This window comes from Gracilinanus agilis, chromosome 1 (genome assembly GCF_016433145.1).
Source record: "Gracilinanus agilis isolate LMUSP501 chromosome 1, AgileGrace, whole genome shotgun sequence".
In the NCBI taxonomy this organism is placed as follows: domain Eukaryota; kingdom Metazoa; phylum Chordata; class Mammalia; order Didelphimorphia; family Didelphidae; genus Gracilinanus; species Gracilinanus agilis.
Window position 1 is genome coordinate 153677197 of NC_058130.1, and position 20493 is coordinate 153697689.

The following is a 20493-nucleotide window of genomic DNA, read 5'->3' on the forward strand; positions in this document are numbered from 1 at the left end:
AGAGAGAGAGAGAGAGAGAGAGAGAGAGAAATTTCTACAACACAGGTGTTCTCGTATACTAAGTGATGCAAATGTTGTCTTTAATCAGTTTGGCAATCTTTGAAGTAGCAATTCCTGAAGTGATAGAATAACTAGAATTGAAAGAACTGAATCCCAAATATACACTGTTGAGCATACAGCTTTACTTAAATGATGTGATGCTAACAGTTGGTATTACAGTCCACCTCCGGTTTGGGGTGGTGGTGGTTGTTGCTTTAAACATCTCTCTATTCCATTAACAAGAGGAATGGACAAAAGTATTGGCTGAGGCCAAGTAGTAAGCCTCTCCTGAGTCTCTTGTTAACCTCTATAGCAATAACTACAAGCCTTACCTGCTGCAGCAAAGAATGAAAGGAATGTAATATAAGTTTGCTGGCCAGCAATGGGAATGGAGAGAAGAAAGGATGTCACAGTCTCACACCAATACATACACATGCACACACACACCAGCAGGTAAATTTTCTCCTCAGCTGGTGGAGATCATTTTCCAGGATCATTGCACAGATTACCTGAATCTCCTAAAATGAAATGAGAGGTAAAAAAAAAAAACAAAAAAAAACAGGAAACCCCTTGTTATAAACCTTGGGACACTTTTGCACTTTTAGTTCTTTAAATGCACTTCCCATTCCAAATATGGGCTGGTTTTCACCTCAGACTAGACTACTCCATCATATAGTAAATAAGGCTGACAGCACAAATTGCATCTAATGCATTGCCCTTATTCTGTTCCTTAAAAGGGGGGGGGCAAAGCTTATCAGCAATGGATGATATTTAAATAATGGTGTCATTCGTCAGGCTTTCCAATGGGCCGGGGCACTTGGTGTGGTCCAAAAGTTTCAGGTATCTCTGATGCCATATTAAACCAAGTGCCCCACGTTACAATTTAACACAGGCATATAACTCTTCATGAAGAGGGTCTTAATACTACTATTACTACCTTATAGAATGTTGTAAGGTTTTTTATGTAAGGTTTATTTATAGAATGTTTTAAGGTTTGCCAATTTTTGCTTATCTTATCTCATTTGTTTCTCATATCAGCCCTTTCCAATATATACTTCAGGTATTATCATGACTATCCTTTCTTTAACAGATGAGGGAACTAGGGCTCAGGGAAATTAAATGATTTGTCCATAGTCATACAACCAGCAAATTTTGGTGGAGACATTTGAATTCGGCAATTTGACTCCCAATCTAGCTGGCTCTTCATGGAACAAAGAACCATCGAAAAGAAAACTGTGTCCCCAATGAAGCTCTGCTTTTCATACTTTCATCAGGAGTTATCAAGAAAGAGTAAAAGGAGATCATCTCGCTACCCACTGTAATATGGGTGCTTTTCATCTTTGAGATTTTATAGTGGCTACCATTAGTTTTTAGCAAGACTGCTTCACGATGATACGATTGAAAGTAACTAATAAAGCTGTTTTACTCACAGAACAGTAAGGATGTTCTTTTTATTAGAAAAGGGCAAAAGGCACGAGAACTCATCCCCAAATTCAAGGATGTGTGAGGCCAAAGAGTACATGCAAGTGCCCTGGAGGAAGCTGAGAGAGAGGAGAGGACGCCTTCTCACAAAGATGAAACAAAATAGATAGATGGACAGACAAAAACAAACAAGTCCACAACACAGAAAGAAAAGGAGTAAATGCAAAAGAAAGTGATAGGGCTCAGCAAACCAGGTTATTCTGAAGTTTCTGATTATTCTTTTCTAAGAAAGCATCAGCCAGAAGCAAGGATCCTTTCTAGCAGAAGGATGGGCTCATGAAAAGGCAGAATGAGCCACACTAATTCTGGTGACATCCTAGACTTGGTTAATGTTACTTGATTTTTAGTGGTAAAATAAAAAAAAACTGATAATATTCTGACTTGCTGTCTTGATAATAGATAAAGACTGCTTCCCTTAGAGCAGGGCTTCTTAAGCAGAAGTCTATGGATGGGTTTCAGAGAGTCTGTGAACTTGGATGGGGAAAAAAAATTACATCTTTATTTTCATCAGCCTCTAACTGAAATTTAGGATTTCCTTCCATCATGAATTTAAAACAAACATCATTCTGAGAAGCAGTCGTGTAGTACAGAGAGGGGGGACATAGCAGTTTTGCAGGCTTTGACTGAGTTCTTATGTCAGTTAGGAGTTTAGAATCTTGGAAGAGAGTTTCAGTTGGACCTGGGAACTCGTGGAGAGGACCAGGGCCAGCTGAGCTGCTTCTTCTCCTGCTTGAGATTGAAAACATAGCCTAGCTTTGGAGTGTTTTTTGAGATTTGTTAATTTAGATAAACCCTTTAAATCTTCATATCCTACCTCATTTCCCTACCTTCCTTTCCCTTACCTAAGTGTCTGATAGGAGTGAATAAGGAGATTGAAATCAGAGAGTAGTTTCAAATTTGTGAGAGTTCAGCTCTACTCTTGCAGTACTTTATCTAGAGAGGTTTGGTAGCCATCATCATAATCCCTTTTGATTTCAAATCACCTTGAGAGTTGAGTCAAGGTAAGACCTTGCTCAAACTCCATTCCTGCTTCCCTTCCCCCACCTGAGGTTTCTTTAAGCAACTGTTAGGGCTTCCTTTAATCCTTTTACCTGACAATTTAACCTGAGAAGACAATAAACTCCTTTTGTGTTTAAAACAGACCTTTTAGTTACTTTGTCAGTTAATTAGTAAGAAAGGGAAGAAGAGGAATAGACTACAGTCGGTAGACTTTGACAGACTATATATATAATAGTTAAGAGAAGCAGCTCTCTCTTAGTCTAGAGATCTTTCCTGGAGCAGCAGCTTTTGGCTAGCGAATAGTCAATTGAGGCAAACTCATATTAGTTAGGTGCTGCCAGGTGATTATGTGACTCTCTGTCTCTCTGTCTCTGTCTCTATCTCTGTATCTTTCCCTGTCTCTCTCTGTCTCTGTCTCTTTCCCTGTCTCTGTCTCTTTTTCTATCTCTGACTCTCTCTCTGTCTCTCTCTGTCTCTCTCTGTCTCTGTCTATCTTTCTCACCTTTACTACCTAATAAACAATTATAAATTGATATACAGTCTCCAGAGAATTTTAATCATAACAGAACCCTTGCCTTAGAAGAAGGCTGCTATTACCTTTAGAGCTGAGGGGGATAGGATAAGGTATGCACGGATATCATCCTTAAAGGGTGATAATCAAATTGTGCCTTAATCAAAAGTACACAAGGTTTTGTCCTAGCACTGGTCCCTTGCCTGTGAACCTAGGACATATATCAAAAAATTGAACCCGCTGAGAAATCTGGAAAGAGTATCAGCATAAACTTTATAAAGGCAGGCAGGGACTAGGGCAATAATCCCTTATGGCAATCCAGTACAACGCTATGCTTCAAGCCATGAGTCACTGGCAGGGATGACAGCATCCCCAGACATCTGTGTTCAGTTGGCAAAACCACTGGCCCCTTTTCATGGTATTTGTATTAATCCTGAGACAAAGTACTTTTTTGTGTTTCTTGTTTGTTTGTTTGTTTGTTTGTGGACTGAATCTATAATTGGTCCTTCAACCAGTGCAAATGGACAGCTTTACCTGTGAATGGCCCCTCCATGAAGGCAGATCAGCAACTCATCTATGATTATGTATGATTTTTTTTAATCCTTAACTTCTGTGTATTAGCTCCTAGGTGGAAGAGTGGTAAGGGTGGGCAATGGGGGTCAAGTGACTTGCCCAGGGTCACACAGCTGGGAAGTGTCTGAGGCCAGATTTGAACCTAGGACCTCCTGTCTCTAGGCCTGACTCTCAATCCACTGAGCTACCCAGCTTCCCCCTGACTAGGGATGGTTTTAGGGTTGCCTGAAGTACTGAGACATTAAAGGACTTTTCCAGGGCTCACCTAGCCAGTTATGGTTCAGAGATAGGATTGAATATGAGTTTTCCTGACTCCAAGCCTGGCTTTCTATATACTACTCCACACGGTCTCTCAATATGTCCTTGAAAGTAGTAAAAACTAGGAATGGAATGCCAAAGGCCTACCAATAAAATAAGATTTTACGTTTAAAATTCATCTACCTTATGCTGTTAACCAGAGGCAGACAAAAAGACACAGGAGCTTTTGATTCAGTGCCAAGATACTTAGTGCTCTGTGTTTGTGAAGGATGAGAGAATTTAGGGAACAATGATTACATGGCTAGATCACAATGAGGTCATTTCTTGCATGAACAGCTGGGCCAGCTGGAAAACTACCTAAAGGCAGCTGTTGGGAGAATGCATGCAATAGAAAAAAAAAGGCAGCAATGGTTGGTTTCAGTGTTAAATGCAGACACTTGTGCTCGATTAGCTTCCTCGCAATCCAAATTAACCAAGGGGCACACAGGTGATAGCAAAAAAAGCAACGTAGAGCCCATCTTCTACTTGGGGTCCCTTTCAAAATAGTATGTCATTAGGCTGGAGAGTTGCTGCTGTCATGCACAGAGAAATAAGGTAGCTTATGGAAAAGCATACTTTGCATGGAAAATAACGGCCAGGGTTAAGTATATAAACAGCTTTCTGAAGAATTTGAAGGAGATCCAAAAGCCTCTTTTTTTCTTTTTTTAATGGAAGAGAATTTGGTGTAAAGATCCTAGATGATTATGCTCTAAATAGTAGTACATTCATAAAAATTTCTTCGCTATTCCATTATTTCATCATTAAAAATTTCTTATATGCTCATAGACAAATTTAAGATCCTCGTCCCACCAATTCATAAGATTTCTGTTGAGAATTAATGACAGAAGCTAGTTACTTTTTCGCAACAACTCTGGGGTGAGGGACATAGTAGTGGTATATTTAGTGTGAAAACAATATTTTCACTTGAGTAGCTTCTCTAGCCTTAGAGGAGGAACCTCATCAACCCTTCAGCTCCGTATTAATATGTCACAGACTAGGGATTTTGAGACTTCATAATGTCACCAAAGGGAAAAAGAAAATCATTTCCCCCTTCATGGAAATATGACTTTGACATTTCTCCATTTTCAAAATTCCCCCTGGCGTTCCCTACCTCCATGAGAAATGACTCTTTTGTAAGGCTCTATGACTTTCATGTCAATCCTCTGTTCCTGCTCGCCAATCACGACTGTCCTCCATAACCGATTGTCCTCCCGCTCCTCCTCAGCAGTGTATTCTGGGATGGACTCTGCCTCCTGGCCAGAATCTTGGAGGGCTGCTGGGTCCTCTGGGAGAAAATAAAAAAGCACAATTGGGTATGACTTTGGAATGGGGCTTAGGTATCAGTAGTAACATCTCATGAGACAGCTGAATGACAGATTAGAAGTTCATCAATGCCAAGGCATACGTTTTATAGTTCTTTTATATTTCTTATATATTGCAGCATAATATCATGGAAAGAATCCTTCCCTGTAGTCAAAGGAGATGGGTTCAAATCCTGCTTCTAGTGCTTTTTACCAGTGTGACCTTGGACAAGTCACAACCTGTTTGATTGTATGAACTGAATCACACCACACCTACTATTATTTTTAGTAAATAGTAGATGTTTTATAATAATTGACTGAGTCATTGAGTAGCCAAACCCATTACCCACACCCAAAGAGAGGACTAGAAGGGAGACTTTGTCTTATTAGTAGTGACCCATCAAGGTCAAAGTCCATAACAAATAAATTATGGTCATGAGGGGCAATATTATCTCCATGAATCTCTGCAGAGAGTAGAGATGCAGAATAGTAGAGATAGACTTAAGCCCAGGATGACCTTGGGATCCCCCAAAGAGAGCTGAAATGATAGCTCTTACCTTTTTAAGACCTTGGAATCAGTTTAGTTTTTAAGGAGTATTTGGAACTTAAGGAGTATAAGGAGGGACATGGGATCAGGATCAGTCTGAACACTGTCTCCAGAGTTGCTGCCAATAGATATGAATGGCTGGGGATTGTACAGGGTGCAGGTCTGAGCCAACAACATAGAGAACAAAGATCTAAGGGTCTCTTTGATCTTCATGTTTGAATTTTGTTGAATCAGTAAACCCTTCCCCCCTCAATTCAATCCCGTCAACCAGTATGGCTCCTCCTTCCCCATACATTCAAGCCTCCCACTGATTTTTCTAGTTTTTTTGTTTAACCATTTCGCTTCCTTCCCCTTAATCTAATTTCCTCTATCACCTTTTCTTTTCATAGTATCAACCAACAAACATTTATTAAGCACCAACTATGTGCCAGACAATGTGCTAGGGACTGGGGATATAAAGCTAATGATGGAAGTTTCTGCCTTCAAGGAATTTATTATATACTATTAGAGGGAAAGAATATGTACATATATAACAAAATGTAAAGTAAATGCAAAATAATTTCAGTAGGCACTAGTAGCTGAGAGTTTGGGGGATTTTTGGAAAAGACTTGTGGTAGGGTACTTGAGTTGAATTTTGAAGAGACTTAAGGATTCTAAGAGATAGAGATGAGATGGCAGTTCAACCCATTGGACAATGGCAAAGAGATAAGAGATGGAATAGTTTTCACAAGGAACAAGGAATTGGCCAATTTGGCTGCACCAAAAAGTGTTTTAAAGGAATATAATATATAACAGGTCTAGAAAAGTAGATTGGTACTATATTGGAAAGGACCAAAGAGAGGATCTTACATTTTAATCTAGTGGCAAGAGGAAATGGCATAGTCAGACACATACTTTGGAAATATCAATTTGACAGGATGGAATAGGGAGGGAAAAGACTTGAGGCAAGAGGAACATCTGAAAGGCTATTGCAATATTCCAGGCAAGTAGTGATGAGAGTCTACTAAGGATGGTTGTGATCTAAGTGGAAAAAGGGAGGACCATGTTGAGATGAGATTTGACAACTGCTTATATATGGCAGTGATTCAGTGGTGTGCTGGTAAATGTTTTACTACCAGAACTCCAAAAAAGCATGACAAAGTTTGAAGCTTTATATATATATATATATTATATATTACACATATATATATAATTATTATTAACTTTTTGTCCATCACTCTCTTAAGCCCAGAAAATGTACAAATAGTAAATCAACTCCTGGTTTGTGGCACTTGCTGATTTCTGAGGTATAAAAGCTCACACTGAAAATTTAACAACTGGCTCTCAAGAACCCGTTTGAATTGGTTCCAGCCCACTCCTGGAGTTGAGAAAGAGTGAAGGCTCAAATATGGTAGTGTTCTTATAAGAAATAGTTAAATTCCATTGTCCTCTTGTCCATGACTATATTTCTTTCTCTGAAAACTTTATGTCATCTGTGGTGTACATTGGAACCCTATATATGGGACGGGAGAAGGAATTCATTAGTATCTACATTTTATCTTTCATACTAATAGACCAAAATGATCAGATTGATTTTATGTATTTAAATGATCCAATTTATAATGAATTGATTTTGTCCTGTAACTGCCTAAATCATGGTTCTTTTTCTCTGAATTTAGTTCAGAATCGCAGCTGGCCTGTAATGAGGTAAGTTTTGAAATCCAGTTCTCTTGCTAATCACTATTCTATTCTTGCTTCAAGGGAATCTGCTATCCTTGGAAGAGGCAATGAAGGCAGACACCAAGGAGTCTTATCTAGTTATCTTTATACCACCAAGCTAGCCTTTAAGGATATCTGATGTGCTATCCAAAGAAGTCTAGATCACTATCTCTAACCTCTCAGGTAGACTCAACCAACTAAGAAGGGAGCTGTTGCTAACCCTTCATTTCCAATTTCCAACCAATTATATTGTTTCTTCATGCCTTAAGTCTGTAATCAATAATAGTGACTATGCCATTCATTAAAGAGAACTCTTTTATCCAATCATAATTTGTTCCTTGTGAACAAAGTCCTGTTCTTTGTTCTGTATTCCCCCAAATTATAAAAGAGAATTGTCTCCCTCATTCAGGATCTTAGTTTTGTTGAGGAAGCTGAGACCCTAATTGTTGGTAGTTTACTAATAAATCAATTATGCTTAGAACTTTGTGCTTCAGTTTACCTCATTTTGACTGTAACAAGGCAAAATAACTAAAAATAAAATAAAATAGATAAATAAATAATAAATAAATTAAATTAAATTTTAAAAAATTTTAAAGTTTACAAAGTACTTTACACTCATTTAATTCTCAAAACAACCTTTGGAGGTATGTGCTCTTATTATCCCCATTGAAAAGATTAGGAAACTGAGGGAGACTGAGGGAGACTGAGGTTAATGACTTGCCCAGGGTCATAGAGCTAGTAATATCTGAAGCCAGATTTGATCTCAATTCATCCTGACTTCAGGTCCAACATTCCACCTACTGCACCACCTAGTTACCTTTTCATGAGTCTACTGACACTGAAAGGCTCCCAATGTACTGTATGGACATGTATACTCATGCCATGGGAATTCATTATATATGAATTACACGTGTATTATCACTATATTTATGTCCTTTCCTGAAGAGATACCACTTTATATGTGAGTAGTTTAAAATATTATAATCTTGTATCTGAAATATAAGTACTTATTCTCTAAGTTATTTTATTTAGAGACTGCTTTTCACAAAACTTCTAGTTTGTGGTCAGATTATATTTCGTGTCTGGTAAAGGGACAAAGGAATTGTCAGTCAGCTTTAGTTATGAAGGGATAATGATTATTAAGTGCGAATAACTGGCCTTTAAAATAATGATTGCTGAATTTATCAAGGTACACAAGAGAAGTTTTGTAAGCACTCAACTGGCATTCTTGAAATTGCAAGATAACTTAAGAAAAGCCCTCAGCATATTGCATGAATTTCCTGTATTATATTTTTGGAGAAGATAATGGAGAGACTTGCCCAGGATTAGTTGCCATAGATGGGCTATGATATGTTTTACTGTATGCTCAAAGATCCACTGGAGTATGTGAGAAATGGTGGATGTAATTGTTTTCCTTTAAGAAGTAAGTGACAGAGGCAGATAGTTGTCTCAGTGGATAAAAAGAATCAGGCCTAGAAATGAAAGGTCCTTGGTTCAAATCTGACCTCAGATACTTCCTAGCTGTTTGACCCTGGGTAAGTCATTTAAACCACATCGTCTAGCCCTTACTGCTCTTCTGCCTTGGAATTGGTGCTTGGAACATAAATTTTTAAAGGCAGCATGGTTTTGTACATGTTAAATGTTACTTTATATTGATTCTAAGATGAAGGGATAGAATATCTCCTTTGGGAAGTCTTCCTTAATCCCATCAGTTGTTTAGCCTTCTCCCTCCTCAAACTATCTTTTTTTTGTGTGTGTGGTTTTATTCTCTCTCTATTAGAATATAAACTCCTTGAGGATAGAGAGTGTTTCACTTTGGTCTTTGTGTCTTTAGTGTAGCATCGTGCAAATACTATGTAATGCTACTTGAATTGAATTTGTAATGCATGTTATGACCTTATCTTTCCTCTTTTTTTCCTATATATTTCCTATAAATGTTTGATCTTGATATTCAAAGACATCCACAATGCTGTCCAGCTTTATTTCATATTATTCCGTTCCTGCAAAATCATGGTGTTCTCTTTTCTGTGATCCTGTTTTTGTCCTACTATCTTTCAACTATGCTCTGTCCATGCTGTTTACCCATATCTGTAATGGGCTCCCTACCACTCTGTCTGCTACTGTTTCTCTCTTTCAAGTCTCTTATATATAGATGCCACTTCCTCCAAGAAGTCTTCCCCAACCCTGCTCAGGTAAAATTGGTCTCCCCTTCAAATTCTTTGTAGCCCTGTGCCTGGGTCTTCTTGTTGTTGGTTCATCTTTCTCATCCTTCCTATTATGACACTCATTTTTCTAGTTGTCCTTTCCTCTAAAGTATTGCCAGCTCCCTGTGCTCAGGGACTAGACTGAATAAGCCTCTAATTTGTATCATAAAAGCACAGATCTAGAGCTGAAAAGGATCTTAGAGACAGGAGTTGAACCTAGGGCCAGTGCTTCTAATATCTACACATCAGAGCTAGCACATAGTAGGCATTTAATAAATGCTTCTTGACTTGAATCAGATTGATTTTTATGAGCTGGTGGTCAGTAGCAGGAAGCATACCAGTACGGAAGCTGGTTTTTAATAATGGGAGAAAAGAAACTTGGGCATCTTCTTATACAGAAAATGGCCCAAGATTCATGTCAGAAAAGACATAGCTTAAGCAAAGTCATGAAATTTCAGTTTAGAGAAAAAAGAGGGAGGATAGTGAATAAATCTCTATAATTCTCATATTATGCTTATCAGAAATATTCAGATTTTAAAAATTCTTCATCTTGTCTCTCTCCCCTACCAAGTTCAAATGCAAATGCATTCTAATATCATTATACTGTCAAAATTTGAATTATGGAAAATACCATGAACACAATAACTTTGCTGTTGGTTTGGAAAATAACTAGAAATGGGTCATCAGCATTTCTGCCAGTGGAGATTTTCAAATTTCTAAGCTCAATAAAATGGAACATTATAACAAATGCAAATTTCCCTTAGTGAGAAGGATGATCCTTCTAAAATATTTACTCCCTGTTCTACATGACACTTCTAATGTCCTTGGGTTTTCTTTCTCTTTTTTTTTAACCCTTAGATTCCATTTTAGAATCAATACTGTGCATTGGTTCTAAGGCAGAATTGCAGTAAGGGTTAGGCAATGAGGGGTAAGTCACTTGTCCAGGGTCATATAGCTAGGGAGTGTCTGAGACCAGGTTTGAACCCAAGACCTCCCATCTCCAGGCTTGGCTCTGAATCTACTGAGCCACCTAATAGCCCCCTGTCCTTGGCATTTCAATAATTTTGTTGTTGTTTTTCTGGACCTCTGATTTCATTTCTACAGGAAACTTCCACCATGGCAACGCCCTCACTCTATAAATGTGCAACTAGTCTGTAATATATTATCTTAAGATTACATATCTCTGGAAACTAAGAGGATGAGTGACTTTCTCATGACTAGTCAGTTATGAAGTGCCTGAAGCAGGATTTGAACTCATCTACCTAACTCCAGGGAGTTAGATTACCTCTATTATGTCATATTGTCTCTCTAACCATTCTAAAGAATTTTTAAAAAATACTTGAAATTTTGGGGGCAGCTGGGTAGCTCAGTGGATTGAGAGCCAAGCCAAGAGATAGGAAGTCCTAGGTTCAAACCTGGCTTCAGACACTTCCTAACTGTGTGACCCTGGGCAAGTCACTTAACCCCCATTGCCTAGTCCTTACCTCTTTTCTGTCTTGGAACCAATACATAGTATTGATTCTAAGGTGGAAGAATAAAGGTTTTAAAAATACTTTCAATTTAATTGCTTAAAATTAAATTAAAAGTAAATGAAAATGACTAAAATTTAAATCTTTATACTTAAATGTTTCTATTGTTTAATCATAAATATTTTTGCAAATAGCATAGAAGTAAATATCCTCCAGGAAAAAAAAATTATCTAACCTAGAATGCCTTAGTGTTCCTTTTCAAGTATGGAAATTTAAAAACCCCAAACAAAATAACAAACTAGGCAAGATTTCTTTGTGGAATTATTTAGACATTTCTTATACTAGCTAATGAAAAGATGCTTCAAATAGTGGACATCCAGTGAAAAAATTGAATAAGTAGAATTTTGGTGTTTTCTGTTTGGTCTTAAGGTAGGTCATACTTCCATGTTTTGTCTATGTCATTTTGGAAAGGTGTGTGGGGAGGGTGCTGGGGGAGTGAGAAGCCTTTGGAACACGTACAAGAGAAAAGGGAGAAAAAATAAAACAAAAACAAAACATGTTACTTGATCTTCTGTATAAACATTATGCAAAGTTATCCTGTTATATGGGAGATTAGGGTGATAACTGAAGTGAAGCTCATAGAAGGACTATGACATTTTCTTTTACCTAAAGTCATCCCCATTCCTTCTTCACAGTTTATATATTTCCTTAGAAGTGATAAGTAGTAAATTACATAATGTTTTTTTCATTTTGGAAATTCTAATTTTAACTTGGGCAGAGTGAAGACCAGGTAATCATAGGATCAGTGGCTTTAGACCTGGACAGGGCTTTAGAGAGCATCTCATTTAGTCTTCTCATTCAGAAGAGGTATGGCATTATGAACACTTTAAGTCTAGACAATCAAAACAATAAATCAAGCTGGCTGTCCTGATATATGTAGCAATTATCTTTTCCTGAGATGTAAATGCTCATCCTAAAAAGTTAATGAAAGAGCAAGCAGGTTAGAGCTGGCTCCGGTATGCCCCCAGGAACTAGCAAATATCCATTTTATTCTTGCCATAAAGATGGCACTGTATTAGTATGAGTTCCAGATTCTATACCTAATTGAATTGCCCTAAATGTGTCACATTCAGGTCCCAAATGCACAAGATATTCATAGCATCACTTTCTGATGTGGTAGTAGAAAACTGGAAGCAAAGTAGGGGGAAAACTGGTATCATCAATTGGGCATGACTGAACAAACCATGGTCACAAGAATGAATTGGGAAATTATTACATCATAGTAAATGATAAAAAGAAATGAAAAAATTAGGAAGACTTACATGAACTGATACAGAATGAAAAAGCAGGGAAAACAATATGTAAACCTCCAGCTGAGAGTTGAACAATTATAATGTTCATTGTTGACCCAGAGAAGAGCTAAAAAAATACATCTTTCTATCATCTTTGCAGAAATGGTGGAGGATGGATCTGGAATAATCTATATACTGTCTAATAGGGTTTGGGTGTTCATTTTGCTGAACTACCTCCCTTCTCCCACCTTTTATTCTTTATTACAAGAGATGACTCATTTGGGTAAGTGGAAGAGAAGGATATACTCATGAACTAAAGTGATTAAAATGCATCAACAAAAATAAAATAAAAAGAGACTTTACTTATCTATAAAATACTCCAAGTAGTATAGTGGAGAGAATGATAACTGGCAAGTATGAAAGCAGGATACTAATTGGGCCACAACTTAATTATATAACCTTACTCTATAGCTATGTTGGCAAACCTACGGCACATGTGCTGGAGTGCGCCAGAAGGTGCTATTCCTTCCCTCCTCTCCACATGTGCCTGAGGATATTTATCACATCCCCTGCCTCTCTGAGAGGGGCCCAATGAGAGCGCTTCCTCCCTCCCCTGTCTGGGTTAAGGCAGGGGGGATTCACAAAAGCAGCATGAGGGTTGCAGTTTGGGTGCTCAGAAAAGGTTTGCCATCACTACTCTATACCATAACAGATTTAGAGATGGATGAGTCCACAGAAACTATCTTGTCCAACTTAAACATTTTACACAATCACATAAGTATCAGAAGCAGGATTTGAACCCAGGTGCCCTAACTCTGGACAGAGTCAGTTGACATTTTGACTTTTTTTTTAACTCAATAAATTTTTATTTAATTAGTCATATGTATAATTAGAAAAACGATGGCATCTCACTCAGTGTGTGTGACAGTGCAGGTGGCAAAATGTAGTGATTCCTATTTTATATATATAAACACCCTGTGATGCCAGTTAAGCTGAAAGACAAGAAATTCATGTAAAGCCAATGGCATTAGTGACTAAGTAAACGGGAAAGAATAGACCCCCCCTCCCCCAAACAATCTAAAACATTGTACTAATAGGTACATTATTATCTTGCTTTTTGATAGGCTACCCTGAGCAGACTGAAAACCTCTGCTCCAAACTGAGTATCAAGAGTTTAGATTATATATAAAGACAAAGAAGAAAAGAACCACCACCTAGTGAAGTACTTACTACTTCCTCCATCTCTAGGCTGCTATAGGGTCTTCATCTAGCGTGGTTAGGCTGGATGATCTCTAAGGTATCTTTTAAATCTCAGGTTGTATGAGTATATAGATATAAACAGTCATGTGACTGATTAGTGGGGCAAAGAAGTGGGTTATAGGCAGGTTTGTGGTGAAGCCAGATCCCAACCAATTCTGAAGATTCAGACTATTATGTTTTCAGTATAAGCATTTTCACTTTGGGAATGCAAAACTAAAAACCAGGGCTTAGATTTATTGTTTTGTTTTGTTTTTTGAGATAATCTAGATTGAAGAAAGTGATGGAGAAGGTTTTATTATTGTAAATTAAAAGTGTGCCATACATACATAGATAGACAGACAGATAGATATTTTGGAAAGCTGGTTGTTAAACATATACCAGCATACCCCTGGACAAGGTTTGCTTTTTGTTGCAACCTCTTATAAACCAGTGGTCATGGATCCTTTGGTAATTGTGAAGGCAATGAACACTTCAGAATAATGTGTTTAAAGGCATAAAATAATATACATAGACTACAAAGAAGATAAATTATATAGAAACAGTTATCAAAAATTAATTTTTTAAAATGCCACAGATCTGAGATTAAAAACCTTTACTATAAACTGTGAGATATTTAATAAGCACAAAGCCAAATGTTTAGATGATGAATCCATCTTAATTGGGGAAGCATGACACTGGAAAGAACACCGAATTTGGAGCTGGGGGAGCTCTATCATTTCACACTTGTATGACCCTGAGCAAGTCATTTAACCACTGTCAGCCTAATTTTTATCATCTTAAAAATCAAAGGGTTGAATCAGATGACCTCAAAAGTTCCTCCCAGCTCTAAATTCAAGATCCTATATAAGCTCCTTCCCAACTTGAAATCTGCTCTCCTCTGATCCTAAACGGAAAAGCCTATGAAGCATCTTCCTCATTTAGGTCAAAAATACAATACAAAGTCATATGATGCCCATGGCAAGCTAGCACTGATCTGGGAAGCAGACAAGTTTGAGGCCTGGGGGAGAGCCAAAAAGCTGAGTCTTGGGAAGGAGTATCAGGCAGCTGAGTCCATTTGTAGTATTTCCCTCACTACACCTAGAGAGGCTCTGTCACTCTCTCCCTTCCTCATCTCCCAAAATTGGAAGCCTGGATTTTCTGGGAACCTCAGAAGGCAGTAGGTGAAACAAAACTGGAAACTGAGATCCTAGGAAACACAGATTTTCATCCTTTTTGTTTTTATCTTTGTTTTCAGTATTGGTGCCATCTCTGTCCATTTCTGAATCATTTTCAATCCCCTTTCAGGTATTATGTCCTGTTCTTACATATCTTCTGCCTGCTTACAAATGCTATTTCACTTTAAAATCTCTACCTCTTGCTTCTCTCATTATTCAATAATGGAAATTAAGATTAGAAAGAAAAAAAAGCAAAGTCACAGTATTATTTTATATCTAATCTACTTTGTTCTCCTAGATCACGAGTTCCTTACAGTGTCTATGTCTTTGGAATCAAAGCATTATTGGGTACTTGAGGTGTTATATCTGGTTTAGTGTTAGGGGTTTTCTCTTGGTCTTTTATTTCTTTCATAAAATTAGCTTTTCTGAGAAATCTATTGCATATGACCTTTTGAATGAAGATTTGGATGATTTTTTAAAATGTCTGTTAGAGAAACTCAGATTAGGTATTTAATTAAGTATTTAACTGAGGGCAGCGAGGCAGCACAGTGTATAAAGCATGGGAGCTAGAGACAGAAAGACTCATTCAAATCTGGCCTTAGGCACTTACTAGCTGTGAGACCAGTCACTTAACCCTGTTTGCCTCAGTTTCTTCAACTGTAAAAAGTGCCAGAGAAGGAAATGCTAAACTATGGCAATATCTTTGCTAAGAAAACCCTAAATGGGGTCATGAAGAGTCAGACATTATTTAAAAATGACTGAACTCCAACAAAGTTTATAACTGTATAATATATTAATTCAATTCACTGTAATTCAACAAGTTAACAATTGTTAACTGCCTATCCCACAACAGGCACTATGCTGGTTACCGAAGACAGCAAGACAAAAATTACAACTCGTAACTGAGGTTCAATAATCTCTTAAATTTAAATGGTCTACCCTTACCAATCTTCCACCTATAAGTCTATACACAGAAGTTAAGGGTTTAAAATTAAAAAAAAAATTTAAATGGTCTGAGGAAGCAAGGTGACTCAACTGATAGAATACCAGTCCTGGAGTTGGGAGGTTTTGAGTTCAAATCTAGCCTCAGACACTTAGCTGTAAGATACTTATATCAATTTTATGACAGAAGGCAAGGGGTTAAATTTTTAGTTGTTTTTTTTTTCAATTTTTTTAAACCCTTACCCTCCATCTTAGAATCAATACTGTGTATCAGTTCTAAGGCAGAAGAGCGGTAAGGGCTAGGCAATGGGAGTTAAGTGACTTGCCCAGGGTCACACAGCTAGGAAGTGTCTCAGGCCAGATTTGAACCTAGGACCTCCTGTCTCTAAGCCTGACTCTCAATCCATTAAGCCACTCAGCTACCCCGAAAAGGGGTTGAATTTTCAAAAAATTATATTGTCCCTCACGTTAGGAGGAGTCATGAAAGATGATGGTAGTGCTTTCTGCTAGGGATTGTCTGTTATGTGACACATAAGATGTTACTTTATTATTATTATTATTATTGTAATTTTTTAAACCCTTACCTTCCATCTTGAATCAGTTCTAAATATTGATTCCAAGGCAGAAGAGTGGTAATGGCCAGGCAAGTGGGGTTAAGTGACTTGCCCAGGATCACACAGCTGGGAAGTAGTCAAATATGAACCCAGGACCTCCCAACTCCAGATCTGGCATTCTATCTACTGAGCCACCTCGCTGCCTCTTGTCCTATTTATTACTCATAAAACATTACTTGTAAAGTTATACCAGAGCAAAACTCAGGGCCTGTTCTATTCCATACGCCCCATTCAAAAGATACTGATACCCAGTAGAGGGACCATTACCTGCTTTTTCTTGTTGCTATTAGTTGATACGCATGCAGATTCCATACCTTTTTTTGAAACTTCATCTCCTCTTCCCAGCTTATTGACTGAATTTAGCTTCCTTATTATTCCCTTGCATGCAAAAGCTCTGATGTAGCTAGCACTGTCAGCATTTTGTACCATTGTTGCCTAAAATAGCATCTTAATGAAATAATCGTTTTATAAGAAACATGTAGATTTGGAAAAAAAATCACCTTCTAGTAAAAAAAAAATGTGTCAATTGAATTTTCAGAGTTAAACCAATGCTCTGACAGTTGAGCTAGTTCTTTCTCTAGAACTGTGTCAAAGGAAAGAAAGGGAAGGGGCATGTCAGCAAGCAATGGTTTTAATTATCAGCTCACTCAGACATTACCCCTTTGCTTAGCGCATTTACTATTTATAAAGAGGACAGGTTCAGACAGCACTGCACAGCCCTCTGGGGCGCCCAGCAATGAGAGGAGGGGAGGAGTGGGAGGAAGGAGCTGAAATGCACACAGTGCAGCTGTATCATAGGAGACTTGAAGAAGGAAGAAGGGAGAGGAGGAAGTAGGATGGGCAGGAAATCTTAGCTCTATGAAATCCAGGGGGAGGCTGGAATGGGGCAGATTCCTTCCCCAGGTAGCTAAATTTTGACTCAAAGAACTGAATACTTTTCTGGCCATATGCATTCATTGAGCAAAGCTAGAGTCCACTGACTCTCTGGGGAACATATTTTTGTCATTCAGTTGTTTTTTTCAGGCATGTCTGACTCTTGGTGACCCCATTTGGAGTTTTCTTGGCAAAGACACTGGAGTGGTTTGCCATTTCCATCTGCAGCTCATTTTACAGACGAGGAAACCAAGGCAAACCAGAGTAAGTGACTTGCTCAGAGTCACAAAGCTAATAAGTATCTGAGGTCAAATTCAACTCAGGAAGATGAGTCTTCCTGACTTCAGGTTCTGTATTCTATCCACTTTGCCACCTAGCTGCAGACTCTTAAAAGACTTGGAAAGGCTTTCTAGGGAGTGTTCCCCTCTTCCCCATCCTCCCTACGTAGATAGCCTTCCCCAACTACATTCTTGGGTTATAGTGGATAGACCACACCTTTGATGGCAATGGTATAACCAACATCCTTCCCAATGCAGGTTGACCCCCGTTCTTTAATTTGAGATAGTCTTACTGACTTACCTGGGGTTATTGAGAGGTTAAATCACTTGCTTAGGTTAACATAGTCAATATATGTCAGGGTAGGACTTGAAACCATGTCTTTCTGATTCTGAGGCCAACTCTTGATCCACTAAGCCACACTGCTTTTCAAGTTATAATAATTAAATATAATAACATAGGAAGTATCTGATAATAATTTATATATATAATATTGAAAGTATATGATAATAATTAAATATATGTAATATAGGAAGTATCTCACAATTAAATATATAATGATTCTTATAATAATTATAATCCTAGTATTAATATGGTCCAAAGAACTAAAGAACACTCTAGTATATACTACTTCTCTTATTAGATGACTTTTTCTACTTTTCTCTTTAAAAAGGACTGAAATTCCCATCATTTCTCTTTTAAAAAAATATCATGGCTTTGGGCAGCTAGGTGACTTGGTGAATAGAGAGCCTGGCTATAGACAGGAGGTCCTAGGTTCAAATATGGCCCCCAATACTTCTTGGTTGTGTGACTCTGGACAAGTCATTTAACCCCAATAGCTTAGCCTTTACCGTTCTTCCGCCTTGGAACCGATACTTAATATCCATTTTAAGGCAGGAGGTAAGGGCTTAAAGAAAAAAAAAATCTGAAAAAATACTTCTTAAATATTATTAAATAAATAGAATTTCCATGATGTAATTCTTAAACTAAAGACATTACACTCACACAATGCTAAATAAAGTTCAGTTCAAACTTCAAAAAGTCAGAAAGAAAGAATGTAATGTGAATGCTGACACATTATACCCTGGACTTTAATAACAATCAGTCGATCAGCCAACAAACCAACCAACATATATTGATGCTTATTCTGTGTCGATTGCTGTACTAAATATATCAGAGACTATTTCCATTCCTTAGACCGTAAGTATGGACTTCCCCAGGTCACAGGGACTATTCCAAGTTCAAGGGTAGACTTCCTGAAGGGAATAAAGCCAGAGAAGGCTATTTTTGGCCTCTGAACAATTTCTTCTCAATCTCATGCTATTCTCTGTGACCACCTTTGACTGCAGACATGAAAGGTAGTTATTAGAGATTATGAAAAGCAGCCACGGGTAACAGGCACAGATTGAGGAAAGTCCATTTCTACCACCTAAATTCTAACGCTGCTCCTTTTGCCTTTAATCTCACCAGTTTAGTACATTACCATGGACAGTGTATTCAAAAGAATCAGCTTCATCCGGAGTGTCCAGGTCATCCACATTGATGTCAATTTCATCTGGGCTCTCTAGGTTATCATCAGAGAGAACAGATCCTTCACTCTGGTCCAGAGAAAGGTTGATATTTGGGGCTGTGAGTTTTATTCTCCGGGGATGAGAGCCATCAAGATCCAACGAATTAGGTGGTTCTGCAAAGAGAGCAGGAATAGCCATGTTAACATAGGACAGTTTTCTCTCCTGGGTACTTCCCTTTTAGAATGCAAGCTCCTAATGAGTCAGGATTGTTTCATTCTTTGTATTTGTATTCCCAGTACCTAGGACAGTGTCTGGCATATAAAAAGCCTTTAAGCAATGCTTGTTAATTGATGATGGATTTGTCACTTGAGCACAAGAATCCCTTTTGGAAGAGGTGTGATACAGCAGGTTTCATCAGAAGCCTTGGTTTCAAATCTCATGCCCTGCTTTGTGATCTCACACGAGTCACTTCTTGTTCTTTACCCTCAGCATCTTCATCTATAAAATGAGGGAATCGTGAATTCTGAGGTTCCTTGTCATCTAAATCTATGTTCCCAGATGATCGCTGAGGTCCATTCCAGCTCTAAACTCTATGAATCTCACCTTTCTCCTTTTACTTGCCATGTTTCTAGACAAAATGATTAATACCATAGACTATTTTACAGAGAACTTGTACAAAGTAAGTGCCTACACAGTGGTTGGAAGAAGCGGTACAAGGAGTATCTCAAGGTCTCTCTGAAAGACTTTAGTATTAATTATGACACTTAGGGGATGTTGGCCCAGGACCACCCAGCATGTCTCACCCACCCAAAATCAAAGAAGGCACTGAACTCAATGATCAAAGCAGAATGGCAGTAGCACTAATGAAATGTGAGGTGTGCAAATCCAGAGCCATCTCCAATCCAAACTTTCTAATGGACTGCTTGTTCCCAATCTGTGGTAGAGCCTTCTGAACTCATATTGGACTGATCGGCCACAGTCGAACACACTGTACCCTGACCCCAAGCAACATGATGTCATTAGTCTTCCTCATAAACAAAGGAGAAACAACATCTGCTTTCACAAATAGCTTCAAACTCTTCCTTTCATCCCACCATCCTAAATTTGCGTAGGTCCTCAGGAATGACTTCTTTTTAGGAATATTTACAATGTCTCTCTATATTTTTTAACTTTCACAACTATTTTAAAGTGTTTTGTTTTCACTTTACAAACATTTACTGATTATTCCCACTTCGTGAGAGAGGTCTCTTGTAAAGTCAATAATACAGTGACTTCATATGAAAGTACATGTACCATTTCATATCTGTACCATTCTCCTCACCTCTATTTTTTAAATGAACTAAAATTGATTTTTCCCTTCCTACTCCTACCCCATTAAAAATAAAATAAAATAAAATTCTTGTAACAAATAGGCATAGCCAAGCAATACAAATTTTATTGGTGGCTGTAGA

The 20493-nt window shown here is 38.0% G+C and overlaps 1 protein-coding gene across 1 annotated transcript in view; it reads right to left on the bottom strand.

The window, feature by feature from the left end:
* Window positions 1–20493, bottom strand: part of PRUNE2 (prune homolog 2 with BCH domain) — a 236748-nt gene that overhangs the window by 18290 nt on the left and 197965 nt on the right. The window contains exons 10-12 of the mRNA XM_044677989.1: window positions 19015–19215; window positions 5013–5186; window positions 549–557 (exon numbers count right to left, since the gene is read on the bottom strand). Coding sequence (XP_044533924.1) covers window positions 549–557; window positions 5013–5186; window positions 19015–19215 — 384 coding nt within the window. The remainder of the gene's footprint in view (window positions 1–548; window positions 558–5012; window positions 5187–19014; window positions 19216–20493) is intronic.